At 38.8% G+C, this 15,201-nt stretch overlaps 1 protein-coding gene across 1 annotated transcript in view; it reads left to right on the top strand.

Moving 5' to 3' along the window:
- The first annotated feature begins 7 nt into the window (after nucleotides 1-7).
- Nucleotides 8-15,201, top strand: part of SENP1 (SUMO specific peptidase 1) — a 50,654-nt gene continuing 35,460 nt past the window's right edge. The window contains exons 1-5 of the mRNA XM_040642384.1: nucleotides 8-91; nucleotides 4,042-4,089; nucleotides 5,715-5,845; nucleotides 8,240-8,324; nucleotides 13,595-13,754. Coding sequence (XP_040498318.1) covers nucleotides 4,086-4,089; nucleotides 5,715-5,845; nucleotides 8,240-8,324; nucleotides 13,595-13,754 — 380 coding nt within the window. The 5' untranslated portion in view covers nucleotides 8-91; nucleotides 4,042-4,085. The remainder of the gene's footprint in view (nucleotides 92-4,041; nucleotides 4,090-5,714; nucleotides 5,846-8,239; nucleotides 8,325-13,594; nucleotides 13,755-15,201) is intronic.

The raw sequence follows: 15,201 nt of genomic DNA, 5'->3' as shown, positions 1-15,201 counted from the left end.
TGTGGAGGCTGTTCCGGTTCGCGGCGGTTCCCGGGTTTTGCGTTCCGCGCCCGGCCGGAAACCCCTTCGCATAGCAGCCGGTTCCGGTTCGGTGAGTGGCGGCGGGAAACTGGGGGAGGGGTGAGGATGGAGGGAGCCTGGGCCGGGAGGCAGAGCCGGTCCGGGCCCAGCAGCCTGGGCTGGGCTGGGCGGAAGCGGGGAGGGCTGTGGGGACGGCGCTTTTCCCTCTGCCCCGCCCCCTGGGACCACCTCCCCTCCCCCCTGCTCTCCACCGGCCGCGATCCGGCCGGTGGCCGTTAGTTAGGCATCCCGAGGCCGTTCCTTCAGGCCCCTTTCTCCTGGGCCGGGGAGAGGCCGTCTCCCTGCCGTTACCACGGGCCCCGTCTCAGCGCGCTGCCCTACTTGGGGGGAAAGGCCGGTTGGGATTTCGGGGCTTTCCCGCCCGGGCAGGGTCTTCTCTCAAGGGAAAGCTGTTTTCACCGGGAAGCTCAGCTTTCTGTTACACCTGCTTCACCTCCCGCCTTCCTTGAGACCTGAATGGTATTTCTCGACTACTTCTGCGTCTCACGTAAACATTTCTCCAACTCTTTTACTCTGTGGTATCTCCCTGAGGTGTGGTATCGCTAGTGCCACCACCAGAGAGAAACGGCTGGACCCTCCTGCCCAGGTTATGAAAATCCCCTGAACTGCCACGGTTTGCTTACCTGGCTCATCGCCTCCTGGTCATTCCCTTGAACCGTCTCTTCCTTGGTCGTAGCCTAACGTGGTCTCTCTGGATATATGCCCGGCTTCTCTTGAGCTTGGTGATTTCTGTTTATCGGTGCCTCTGCAGTATTTTTACTATCTCGTTAGCAATAACTTACTCCTTTATCACTTTCAAGTCAGCCTTATTAAGGTCATTTCACTTCACATTTGGTACACTTATTTGGGGTGGTGGTGATGCTTGTGAAGTTTATATAAAGCCTTATGTAGGCTACCACCTATTTTACTTAGGGTCTTTGTTCTAATTGGATATTCTGAATGGAGTAGATCACACCATCTCCTAAATCTTTATCCTTTGTAGGGATAATTTGTGTTAAGCACTTGTGTTGAAAGGTAGATTACACCGAATTGGAAATTACAGTTGCAGTGAAGCTTTAAGCATCTCTTAAGCATGATCTCTCAACCTTCTTCCAATTTAGAGATCCCCCGTTTTCCCCTTTAGTCCCAGTTTTGGAAGCCTCATTTCGGTTTTATTTTGAGAAGTCGCATTCATTCATTTTTGCCTGATTCCAATTAATTATCCCGACTGCAAACATGGTCTTCATGTCACCGGTCTGATGAGTTAAATCTGGAGGGAGCAAATGGATTAAAAAACAGGTTCTGCCACTTCAGGCTAAGGTGATGTAACTCTTGACTGCTGCTTTGAAAGTCTTCTCTTTTCTTTACCTGACTCCCACGCCTCCTGCCAATGCACCAGTTTTATTTTCTTGCTATAAGTATCTGTTGATGCATCTGGTTTCCCCCAGTACACAGTGTTTCAGCAGCAGGGACCAGTTGTTACTCATCTTTGTATCCCTAGTACCTTGTATGTAATTGGTGCACAGTAAATGTATACTGAAGAAATTGAATGCTTAGTGTTTTAAGGTGTTAGAGTGTTAAGGTGTTAAGAGGAGAGATTACATGTAAAAGTATGAGAAACAAAAACAAATACATGATGATATACTACAAACTGTATCATGTATATATCCAGAGGTCCGAGTAGGAGGATTCACGTGATCACTTCCACACCCTTTTCATATCGTAAATTATTCTAACCACATTTGGTCCTGGATAAAGCTATAATTGCCTCTCCTCAGTATATACTTTCTAGTAGCTTCATGGCAACTGTAAACATTCTCTTTTATAGCCACCTCTTTGCATGTAAGCTTATACATGTTTTGTTCTGCTTGTTACATTCTGTTATTGTCAAGACTTGGCCATCTTTTTTTTTCCTTTCAGATCTGTTATTTTTGTGTTCAGCTATTAACTTGACTTCACCTGAATACCTGTAACACCTTATATTCTTTTAGTAAATTTTTTTTTTAAGATTTTATTTATTTATTTGACAGAGAGAGACACCCAGTGAGAGAGGGAACACAAGCAGGGGGAGTGGGAGAGGAAGAAGCAGGCTCATAGCTGAAGAGCCTGATGTGGGGCACGATCCCACAACGCCAGGATCACGACCTGAGCCGAAGACAGACGCTTAACCGCTGTGCCACCCAGGCGCCCCTTCTTTTAGTAAATTGATGACCAGTGTGAACTAGGAAATGTTGTTAGAATACTTAAAAGGAAAAAATTCTTAGGCTTGCAAGAATTTGGTGGCATCAAAGTTTCCAGATCAGCATTTCATGTTGAATCTTGGAGTAAAATATCTCTACTTCTAATTTAAATGCAAATGGCAAAAAGAAAGTAACATAAGCACACTGAAGAAACTGGATGTATTTGTATTAAAATATAAATGTGGGGCTAATTATTAAAATTATGAAAGTGTGGATCCCCCAGGACCATCCCCAAGAGATGAATTCTATCTTGCCAAAGTGTATGAATCCTTGAATGAAGATATGTTAAAGGATACCACGTTTTGTGGTGTTTGTTGAAAGCACATTTGCTTGGGAGTTAGGACACCGTAGAATTTTATCTTCCCTTTGCCCCGTTTATGTGATTTCAGGCAAGTCACTTAACCTCTCTGGAAAGAGCCTCTAAAATTCTTTGATTTCTTGCTGGCTTCCCTCTTTACATCTATCTTAGCGATGCAAAGGAAGCCACATGGGATTGTTCTGGGCACCAAGCTTTTAAATTGACATTCTCCTTGAATCGACAAAAAAGGCTAGTGATGACACTTATGAAAGAGCCTAAAAGAGTGAAATGTGAAAAAGCCACTGCTAGTTTATTGGTTGATAGGATTTTTTTCCCTTAATGTGGAACCCAGGGAATTCTTTATTTAAAAAGGAAGAAGGGGAAAGAATAACCTGGAGAATTTCCAAATACAAGCCTTTTGTTAAGTTGAGCATTTGGAAACATACTTGAAGCCTAAATATAAGGCTTAAGTTATTTGGGAATCCTCCCCAGCAAGACTGGGTAATCAGATGATTACTCTGCTTAGTCTGTAGCTATGCCAAGAAAAGCTCAAGCAGGCTTCCTTCGTGTGTGCACTTCGTTGCGACCATAAGGAGTACCTAATCACATCATCCAGTCTCTTTAGTATATTGAAGCCCTGATATTGCTAAAGTGGATTGATAAAGTTGACGATAGACTAAAGTTGATGAAGTGCTCAATCTTTTTTAAAATATGGTAATAATATTACGAATAGAGTAAGTGTGACTATTACCATCCCTAGTCTCCTCTTCGATCTGCCAAGAAGCATGTGTGCCCAGGGTATGTTTACTAACCTAGTTCCAAGCAGTTAAGCTTTTAAATTCCTTTTCCTGGGAAAATTAGATACATCAGAGGAGAAAATAATTTCATGTAGGCAAAGGGACTTCGATTTGTAACAGTTTGATTAATGATGGGAGAGAAAGTACTTTAGTACAACTGGGAAGTATTTCTTGATTGTTCTTAGAGTATCAGTACCTATATTTGGCCACTGACTAAAACATATGGAAGAGAAGTCTAATGGCACCACCATAAGATCTGTCACTTGTTTATAAAATGGTTTAGCATGAGTTAATAGAGCAATGGATTACAAAGAATTTCCTCGTAATTTCAGTGCAGTCACTGACTAACTTTATGACCATATGCAAATAAATCTCCAAAGGGTTGGCACTACCGGCTTCTTGCTGTAATAGTCTGTGATTCTGCGGGTAGTCCAAATTGCTGTTTAACATAGCTCAGGGTTCAGAAATGTTTGGAATGGCCTCAGCTAGCTTTAGTTTCTGTTCTCTTCCATCAAGTCATCTCTCCTTACCACCTTATATTTTTCTCTTCTAAGAACACAAATGTCACTTTGAGTGGCTTCCTGTTCTATAATTATATGAAGGAGGTGTTTCAGTATGTAACATTTCTGTTTTCTGCCTTTTATAGGACTTTGTATCTTTGCTAAAGTCAGTGATGTGAAAAGACCTGACATGGGTAAGTCTGACTATGAAATAGTAATTCAGTCCTTTTAGTTACTCTGATTAGTTAAGTTGAATTGAAAGAACGTGTTTTTTTTGTTGTGTTTTTTTTTTGTAACGGTTTTGGTATTTGCATCTTTGTGCTTAATAATAATCTTAAAGGCGATCTCAACCTAATTGTGTAATGATGTAATACCAGACATTTTTCTTTTGGTATACACATTGTTTATAGCATCATTTGTAAGCATTTTCTCATTCATTGTATTGAAAAAGCCACATATACACTAGCAAACATTTACTATGTGCCAGGCCCTGTTCTGAGTACTTAAAATATATTAATTCATTTAATTTTTTACAACTGCCTTACGTGGGTGCCTAATAACAACAGGGAAACTGAGGCATAGAGGTTAAGAAACAACTATAACTGGTAGAGCCAGAATTTAAACTCAGGCAGCCTGGTTCCAGAGTCCTTGTTCTTTCGTACTATGTTACCAACTTCTGTATGATTAATAATTTGATTAAGGTAGATTTTAAATTTCATTTAGCTAGTAGCATTGAGAATTAATCGTGATTACAACATTTTCCACTATTTGTAATTCTTTATGTCTATAAAGGGATCAGTACAAGGTCAGGACTAGTAACCAACTAGGAATAGGTTGAACAATTTATACAGTTAGATCTGATAACATTCCATGTGCTTTTAAAGTCACGTTAGTCTTCTCTCTTGTGTTTTTACTTTTGCTTAGTCTACCTTCTCTTTCCCCTGGTCATTTGTTTTCACTTTTTCTCTAATTGTTGATGTCATTGTAAGTCACTGAGTTCCATCACTCTCATCTCTTACTATTCTAGCTCTTTTATACTAACAAACGTCTCAAAGGTGGTTATAAAGTAAGGTTCTGCGACAGCATTACAGTAATTGAGCTGGTATCTGTTAAGAGCCATATGAATAAATGATACTTTTTGCAGAAAAAAAGTTAGGGTGGATTACTTTTTAAAGCACCTTTTTGAGTTAGACAAAGGAAATAAACAGTTGTTAACAGTGTTTGTTTCTGAGTGGTGAAATTTCTTTCCCTTTTTTTTTAATAGTTAAATTTTTTTCTACAGTTGAAACATTCAAAGGTTTTTAGGAAAATTTTCATTTTTTTTTAAACTTCGAGTTAAGCTTTTTTTTTTTTTTTTTAAAGATTTTTTATTTATTTATGTGACAGAGAGACAGCCAGCGAGAGAGGGAACACAGCAGGGGGAGTGGGAGAGGAAGAAGCAGGCTCATAGCGGAGGAGCCCGATGTGGGACTCGATCCCGGTACGCCGGGATCACGCCCTGAGCCGAAGGCAGACGCTTTAACGACTGCGCTACCCAGGCGCCCCGAGTTAAGCTTTTTTTTATACTTGCACAAATTTTGGACTATTTGGTAGATAAATGATCTCGGTCAATTCCAAATGAGCCAATTTCTGCACACGGGTCTCTTTTTGACAATGACATTTTGAGATTTCTGGCCAGTGGTTAGTTCTGAAAGAGAGGTTTTATTTGACTATAGAGATGTTCTTTGGGGATCATTTTTATTAGGTAAAATGATTTGTTCATAGGAAAGTAGTTATTGAAGAATTATGTGACTTGAATTAATTCGGATTCTTTCCCCAGATGATATTGCTGATAGGATGAGGATGGATGCTGGAGAAGTAACTTTGGTGAACCACAACTCCATTTTCAAAACCCATCTCCTGGCACAAACAAGTTTTCCAGAGGACCAGCTTTCATTTTCTGACCATCAGGTTAGGAATAATTTTCTTCCCTTAGTTAATGAATTACTTTGGCTTAAGTTTTCATCTGATGTAATTTAAATGCCACACTCAAAAGGACTAACATATATAAACTTTTTAGAATCAATATTTCTGGTGTTTCGAATTCTTTTTGATATATTAAAGTTAAGACAAGAACTAGGCTGTGTATGAGTGTTTTGAGAACAGTATCTTTTAGAAAACTTTTATTATTTCTGTGCATATTACAATCACCAAAGCACAGCACAGCGTTCTTTTAAACTAGTGTCTTAAAATTGCTGAGCATTAAATGGGGGGGGAGGGATATGTAAATATACAGAAGCTCTGAGATTTCCCTGTGCTATAAAATGTAATTTCTCAAAGGACCAACATGAATAGCATCCCCTGGGAGCTTGTTAGAAATCCAGAATCCCAGGCTTAACCCCAGACCTACTGAATCAGAATCTACAGTTTTAAAAATTTCCAGCTGATAAATAGAAATACCACATGATCCAATAATTTTTCTACTGGGTACTTACCCAAAGAAAATGAAAATACTTAATCAAAAAGATGTATGCACCCCTATGTTTATTGCAGCATTATTTACAACAGCCAAAGCATGGAAGCAGCCTAAACATCCATTGGTAGATGAACGGATAAGGAAGATGTGGTATACATATACACATATCATGCAGCCATAAAAAAGGATGAGATCTTGCCATTTGTGACAGTATGTATAGACCTAGAGAGTATTATGCTAAGTGAAATAAGACTGTGAAAGACAAATATCATGTGATTTCACTAATGTGTGGAATCTAAAAAACAAAACAAATAACAGAACTTGATCTATAAATACAGAGAACAAACTGATGGTTGTGGGGAGGGGAGGGGAGGGGGAGCAAAGTGGGTGAAGGGGAGTGGGAGGTACAGGCTTCCAGTTATGTAGTGAATAAGTCACAGAAATAAAAGTCACAGCATAGGGAATATAGTGTGACAGACGGTAGCTACATTTGTGGTGAGGATGGCTTAACATATAGAAAAGTTTGGGGCGCCTGGGTGGCTCAGTCATTAAGCGTCTGCCTTCAGCTCAGGGCGTGATCCCGGAGTCCTGGGATCGAGCCCCACATCAGGCTGCTATACTGGGAGCCTGCTTCTTCCTCTCCCACTCCCCCTGCTTGTGTTCCCTCTCTCACTGGGTGTCTCTCTCTGTCAAATAAATAAATAAAATCTTAAAAAAAAAAAAAAATAGAAAAATTGGATCACTATGTTATACACCTGAAACCAATGTAACATTGTATGTCAGCTATGCTGAAATTAAAACAGTTTTTTAAAAAAGGAAAAAAAAGGGGCTCCTGGGTGGCGCAGTCGTTAAGCGTCTGCCTTCGGCTCAGGGCGTGATCCCGGAGTTCTGGGATCAAGCCCCACATCAGGCTCCTCTGCTGGGAGCCTGCTTCTTCCTCTCCCACTCCCCCTGCTTGTGTTCCCTATCTCACTGCTTGCCTCTCACCCTGTCAAATAAATAAAATCTTTTAAAAAAAAAAAAGAAAAGAAAAAGTCTCCAGCGGGTTTATTTGCACATTAAAGGTCTGAGGAGCATTGTTAATAAAGCAGTCTTTCTCAGTAGGAAAGCCATCACTAATATGGATGAGACAGTTCTTTACTGTGTGAATCTCTCCCAAGCAAAGCAGAATGTTTAGCATTCTTGGCCCTTGGGCACTAAATACCTGCAGCATCTGCCCCCAATAATCATTGTTGGTAACTGAATATATAGTCACACATTTCCAGATTGGTACTGGGGTGCAACCCCACCCCTGATTAAGAGCTTCTGTGTGAAGTTATCAAAAGATTCAAAAGCAGGGGCGCCTGGGTAGCACAGCGGTTAAGCGTCTGCCTTCGGCTCAGGGCGTGTTCCCAGCGTTCTGGGTTCGAGCCCCACATCAGGCTCCTCTGCTATGAGCCTGCTTCTTCCTCTCCCACTCCCCCTGCTTGTGTTCCCTCTCTCGCTGGCTGTCTCTATCTCTGTCAAATAAATAAATAAAATCTTAAAAAAAAAAAAAAGATTCAAAAGCAGGTTCATTTGTCACCCTCTTTGATAAGTGATAGAACTGACTTTCAGAACAGGATATACTATGTGCATATTTACCTTTAACGAGCATTCTTTGAATTATGTTGTATAACAGATACTTTGCCTATTTTTCCCCTTGAAGCTTCAGTCATTTCATCAGATTGTCTATGCATTTTCCTTTCTTATTAGTATGTAGTTTTTTAATAATATATAAAAATATATAGTTATATTGAATTCTGAAATATGACATAATTTTGTTTAACGATACATTTTTCCAAGCATACATTTTGATTCCATTTTATTGTCAAAAATATGACTTAAGAAAAATCTTTTGCTCTGTTTAGATTTTACCTTCCAGGGAAGGAAATCTGGACCGATCTTATACATGTTCTACGAGAAGTGCAGCTTATCATCCAAGTTATTACTCAGGTATGACATGTTACTTGGAGTCACAGCATTTGTACCATTCAGATTTCTTCCCAGCAAATTGTGTGTGTTTACCATCTCTAGAGTGAAAACCTTGTCAAAAGCAAAATGGTATTTTCTCCACTAAAACGTCACTGTGTGTTGAGGGGGAGAGGGGAGGTTACTATAATACTTTACTGACCTAGTCTCAACCACTTACATTTAATGGAAAAGTTTTTTGGGGATCCATTCTCTTTTTGTTCGTTATGTCACTGTGAAAAGCAGTGCCGCTTGGGTTTTGGCTTTTTTTTTTTTTTTTTTTTTTTTAAAGATACATGTGTGTGATGTAAAGGATGTTTGTTTTGGATTGATATAAAGCACAGAGTTATCCTATTTCTATTCTGCTTAAAACCATGAATCCTGAAAAATTATTTCTACCCAAGCTTCTCCCTCCATCAGGGCAGGAAATGTTAACTACATGTTTCTATCTAGCACCTGCCACAGCCATGCTTGCATATTCAAGGGCTTGCCTGTTCAGCTTGTGATCCATGGCAGAAGTCAGCATTCTCAGGCTATTCCTAGTCCCTGGCCTGCCCGACTTTCCATCTGCCCCCTTCCTAAGGTTAGGACTTCCAGTGATCTTCTGGTTCTGTCTTGGGGAAACTAAGAGGTTTTTGTTGGTTAGCTTCCTGGCAGTATGACCCAGGAAGATTATAGTTCCTTCCCGTGTCTTATCACTCCTAATGCTTTAGTCTCCTCACCTTCCCACAATATGGGAGTATTAGTAATACTGTTGAACCTGCCCTAATGGGATTTTTATAAGGATAAATTGAGGTAATAAATATGAAATGCAAATAATAATTATTGTTGTTATTTGGCTTCCTCAGGATTCTTTGTCACCAAGATGAGATCTCCTCCCCTAAAAAGACGTTAGTATGATGATCTTTTAGATTTATATTATATTTAAATGTCATTTAGGTGGGTGGTACTTTACCCTGGGCTCTGAATTTCCTCTCTTGGTATGGGAAATGGTCTCCGCAAAGTATGTGCATAGTTTGTATAGGAAAATCAGTTAACTGGCTCAGAAAGTAACTCTGCCATCATTATTATCGGGAAGGCCTTTCTGATGAGCAGAGAGCTGACATCTGGTTGGATAGTTCATCATTAATCCTAGGGAAAGGACAGTTGAGTGGATAATGAAATGAGGTCATTAATATTTCCATTTGAACTCAGACTATGTTTGCTTATAATTTCTTATGTTGATTTACCATTGGATAGAATATTTGCTTTTAGTTTAAAGTAATTGCTTAATAATAAACAATTATATATAGAAAATTATACTTACAGTCTCTTGACCATAACAGCTCAACTCTGTGGCCTTGTCCGTGTGTACATACATGATACACATTGTATGATTCAATACATATCTTTTTTGGCCCAATATTTTAATTTTTACTTTCCATCTGTTTACATGTTATTCGTGTCTTCCTTTTTCTGTTGATTTCTAATAATCCATGGAACTGATATGCATATTCACAATGCTTTATGTGCAATTCCAAAATCCAAAAAGCTCTGAAAACCAGAAATTCTTTTCATAATTCATTTGGCATCCAAACTGACCTGACCTGAATTCATTCCTTGGCAAAACCCACACGAACTGACATGAAGCTATTTATATTTTGTCTTCTATTTATTTATGTGAATATGAGTATTTATATATTTCACTGCAGATATAGCAATATGTTTGATCACAGGGTACAGCTTCAGATTATACCTCGAAGTGTTACATAGTATATACCAGGTTATCTTTATAAAATTCCAAAAATTTTAAATTCGGAAGTACAGTGGGACTTCGGGGCTATGATTTAGGGTTACGGTCCCATGCCTTCATTTGCTTCATTATTTTCTCTGTAGGTTAGGTTCCCTCCACACTCACTATTTTTAGCTATTGTAAATAATATGACTTAAAAACATTTGTATATATAACCTTTTTTCTTTTAAATTTCATTACACCCTTGATATTCATAAAGGATATACCCAAGATCTTCTCAAATCTTCATGTTTTTGACTATGGTGGTATTTGTCTGGATTCTCGGCTTTCTACTCAATTACATGACTCTTGAGGGGTACATTTTTCCTATGTTTGTCCTCATACCATAAGTTGACCCCCATATTAAAATCTTACACTGAAGTTTTGACTCTCACTTGAAGGCCATTTTTTAAGAAAAGAAAAAAATTACTCCGTAACAGTTACTGTATACATGATAATGAGTAGCGAATAACAGCAGTGAATAAACAGCCATATTGAAATGGGGCTGCTGAGCTATTAGATTCATTCTCTAAATTACAGCCTGAAGCAGAGGATTCAGATATGCACCTCTACCAAATTTCATCTCGTCCCTGACCAAACAAATGTATGGCACGGCACAGATCTCCAGGATTGCTCTCTGACAATCAGAATTTTAAATCTGTGAAGGCCAAGGGTTTAAATACTTTTTTCTTAAAGTCTTCACTTTAAATCTACTTTTTACTGTGTATTTTCCTTAACTTCATTCCTTTGCCACACCCATTCCAATCGATTGTAAGTCCTGCGGAATTTTGTCTCTGCTCTCTCCTTTGTATGTCTTTTCCGATAATCCCCACATGGATTTCTGTGGTCAGTCACCGTGAGCTTCATTGGTTGATTGGGCGAGATGAGGGTCTCCAGTTTACCTGCCTTAGTCTTCTCATTCTGTCTTGGTGTTTGTCTCCTCTCCTGCTGTTCTCTTTTCCATGAAGGTGAAAACGAACATGGGAAAGCCCCAAACTTTAGAATCTAGGGTCTGGAGCTTACCATTTACTGCTTTACTGCGTCTGCCTCTCTATATCAAGTTTTTAAAAAGTCTGCTTCTTAATCCACTTAAGATTAGACTATTTAAAAGAATCTTTTTTAGAAAGCAGAGAAAATGCAACTCTTTAATAATTTCTGGTCAGACATCAAGACCTCTCGCTTTTATTAAAAACACAATTGAAAATGAGAACATTTTAAACACTAAACAAAGAAAAGTAGATTAAGATAAAAATAAATGATTTTGCTCATGCTTAGAATCATTATCAGCATCTTTGGAAAATATGTTAAATTACGCTCCCAAAGTGGCCTTTAGTAGATGATTTAAAGCATCCTGCTCTTTATAATAATTAAACCTGAAAGTTAACAGGAGCAACTGATGATGGTTACTTTCATTGTGAGTGACTGCCTGACATACTTTTTTTAAAATATAAAGTTTATTTCATTATGTCCTTTAAAGTATTGCCTGTCCTTGTAGAAAATTTGTAGAGAAAGGTAGAAAAATACCCATCATTCTATTATTGGAACACAACCAAAATTAAACTTTTGGTGTCTATCCTTATAGTTTTGTGTGTGCGTATCTGCACATAATAAGTAATCTTATTTGTGGCGTTTGCAATCTGATTTCTTAACGATGACAGAATACGAGGTTAAACCATCACTGAAAAACAGTCTGTCTGCGGCCCCATGTGTGTCCGTCTCTAACTCTGCTTGATTACATCATCAGTAGAAGACTGTTGATTGCTTTCATTGAGTGGGGATGGAACCACCTTGTTCTGGTTAAACAGACTGCCTGATCCGGTGCTTTTCCCTTGCATTTAAAAGCTAAAGCCTTTGTGAAATGCCATTGAGGAGGCTTCTCTGGCTTATCCTTGGTCTCAAATTTCACACTTATCAGGGTCATTTTGCATTTTTTGGTAGACATTCCTCAAGTAGACATCTCTAGTTAGATTATTCCCTAATCATATTTTAGCAAAAAAGTATGAGAGACAGATTTCTACATTTATTACTTTGCATTTAAAGATTAAAATGTTCCTGTCCTTTAATGATACTCTAATTAGCCTTATGTTTCTGTCCTTAAAGTAATAGTAATAGATGCTAAGTGTAGATACTGATTGCAAAGGTACAAGGTTATAATTCATTTTGAAAACAAATTTAATTATTAGATTAGGTTCATCCAGTGGTGAATCAACCGGTACTAATACCACCCCTGAATGCTGCTTTTTTTCCTGTCTTATTTATCCTAAGTCCTGATAATCCTGATCCGAAAAACCCACGAAAAACAAACAAAAAAAAAACCCACAGTACAAAACTTATTTTTGTCAGCCACCTTATTTTTTGGATACAGGATCAAAAGCTACATTAAATATTTTAAGTAACATAATGTGCAGAGTTCCATAGTCATATACTTTGAAAGAGGATCTTCAAAATGATGTTAGCATTAGGCAAAAATTCAGGAAATAGAGAATTCTCATTCTCATTTTTCCACTGGTGCTCCTCAGAGTTCCATAACCTGACGTCTGAAGTTATTTTAAAGGTGCTGTTTTAAATTGTCTGATCCTGCTGATAGGGAGAGGTGGATTTAGAAATTATTCTATTCCTGGGTGGCTCAGTTGGTTGAGCAGTCAACTCTTGATCTGGGCTCAGGTCTTGATCTCAGGCTGGTGAGTTCGAGCCCTGCATTGGGCTCCTGGCCGGGCATAGAGCCTACTTAAAAAAAAAAAAAAAAAATTATTCTATTCCTGGCTGAAATTTCAAGAGACCTTTTCTTATCCCAGTTTGTAAGCCACAAGTCAGGAGATTCAGATAATAAATAATCCTCACTTAGTCTGATTGGAGTAACAGGCATTGGAGGGAGTATTGATATGTCTGATGATTATGACATTAAATGACCGAAGGTTATCATACCAGAACCACATGCATATGATGGGTCTTTCCTGCCATAAGCCAGCCAGAATAAGCAGCCATGAGGTTATCTCTGCTCTTAGAGAGAGCCCCGGAGTCGTGAACGTGGTAATTAAAAACAAGAAAGTGACACCAGCTGCTTATTAAGCGATAACTGTTGTTCATTTGAATTACAATTCTCCTTGGCCCTCCACCTGCTTTCTTACTGGTCTGGCCTACCTTCTTTCAGGCCCAGGCCTGGGAGTGCTTGCAAGATATAGTTGGGGTAAAATGTTGACTTTTGGTGGACACCACGGAGTCACATTGATGCAGATAAGGCACATGGCTGTGGCAGGATTCAGCTCCTTCATCAATTTTCAGGTTAGTATGGCTGAATCAATTATAGTTTGTAGAAGTTCCCTTACTGCAGACTTTACTGGCAGTTGAGACTGGGATCTTTCTTCATGAGAGACATGGTGCTTTACCACATTACTTTGGCATACAATGTTGGACATGGTTGCAGTCATATGGAAAACTACGACTGTAGGTATTTGTCTAATTATTCAAACTTTTATTCTTTTAGACAACCCTTCCTCAGACAGTTTTCTTGGCTCAGGAGATTTAAGAACCTTTGGCCAGAGTGCAAATGGCCAGTGGAGAAATTCCACTCCAGCATCAGGTTCAACTTTACAAAAATCAAGAAACAGCCGAAGTCTTTACCTCGAAACCCGAAAGACCTCAAGGTAGGTATTCTGGTCTCCTACTTCACAAGCCTTTCCTCTGATACAAGAGAAAATGACCATAAGATAGTTGTTGACGTTGGCTATTTATGTATGTGTGTATGTATGTATGTATGTATTGGGTACAAAAAGGTGGTTTTATTAAAGCACGGGGACAGAACCGTCGGGCAGAAAGAGCTGCTGCCCCTGGATTGTGGGGAGCAACTCAACATCGGCGTTTTAAAGGAGTAACACCATTTCTGAACTTTAATCTGTGAAAATACGGAAATATCCATTTTAAACCTTCAACTTTCAATTTACTTGGTGCTGAATTTTGGTGACAGCCAAAATTTCTCATTAGAGGAGAGTTTTGAGGGAGATTTTGGTTTATGTGAATATTTTGGGGTTAATATGGCTATTATGAATCTTAAAGTAGAAATCATTCAATTTCTACAGCTTCAATAGCAAAAAAGTCAGTATACTTTATAGGCTCTCACATGAGCAGAGACCTGGCTTACACCAAAGAAGTTCTGCACCTCGTGGCCTTAATCAACTAGACCTAAACTACTTCTCTTAGAAAATAGAGTTACAAAGAACTTTTTCCTTTTTAGCCCAATTTCATAAGTGCTACCTATTCCCTCACCAAGCTTATACTGGTCATTAAAGACAAATGAAGTTTGGCTTAGAAACTTTTCCCTCAGGAACTTTATTAGTAAAATATTTCTTTTTTAAAATATTATTTATAACTTCTTAAATTTTACTCTGGTGATGGATTTGAAGAATGTGGGATCATTTAATTTCCTGTTTAGGCAAGGCTAAGCCTTCTGGTGTTAATAGAAACCAACAAGATGGGTTTATTTTATGATTGTTAGCACATGGACTCTGGAACGTGTGTCAGTACTCCCAGGGCTGACCTTCCCCTCTTCTTCATATATTTTTAAATTACACAAGAATTCATTAATGCATTCACATTGTAAAAATTAAAACATTGCCAATAAAGCTAAAGATCCTTGACCATTCCTCACAATCCTATTCCCTTCCCCTTGGTGTGTTTCCTTCCAAACCTTTCCCTGTGCTGTTTTTTTTTTTTTTTTAATTCATATATAGCATGAGATACATGCTATGTATACTATGAAATGTATAATGCTATTTTGTTTTCATTTAAGATTTTCTGTATGTATCATTTGGTAACTTGCTTTTTTTTTTTACTCAGGCCGTACTGTTATTTTTTTTTTTTTTAAGGTTTTATTTATTGATTTGACAGAGATAGAGACAGCCAGCGAGAGAGGGAACACAGGCAGGGGGAGTGGGAGAGGAAGAAGCAGGCTCCCAGGGGAAGAGCCTGATGTGGGGCTCGATCCCAGAACTCTGGGATCACGCCCTGAGCCAAAGGCAGATGCTCAACAACTGAGCCACCCAGGCGCCCCCGTACTGTTATTTTTTTAAATAACATTATAGAAATAAATACATG

The sequence above is a fragment of the Ursus maritimus genome, unplaced genomic scaffold (assembly GCF_017311325.1).
Source record: "Ursus maritimus isolate PB19 unplaced genomic scaffold, ASM1731132v1 scaffold_26, whole genome shotgun sequence".
Lineage (NCBI taxonomy): Eukaryota > Metazoa > Chordata > Mammalia > Carnivora > Ursidae > Ursus > Ursus maritimus.
Note: the sequence above shows the minus strand (reverse complement) of the source record. Positions and strands in the feature narration are given on the sequence as shown.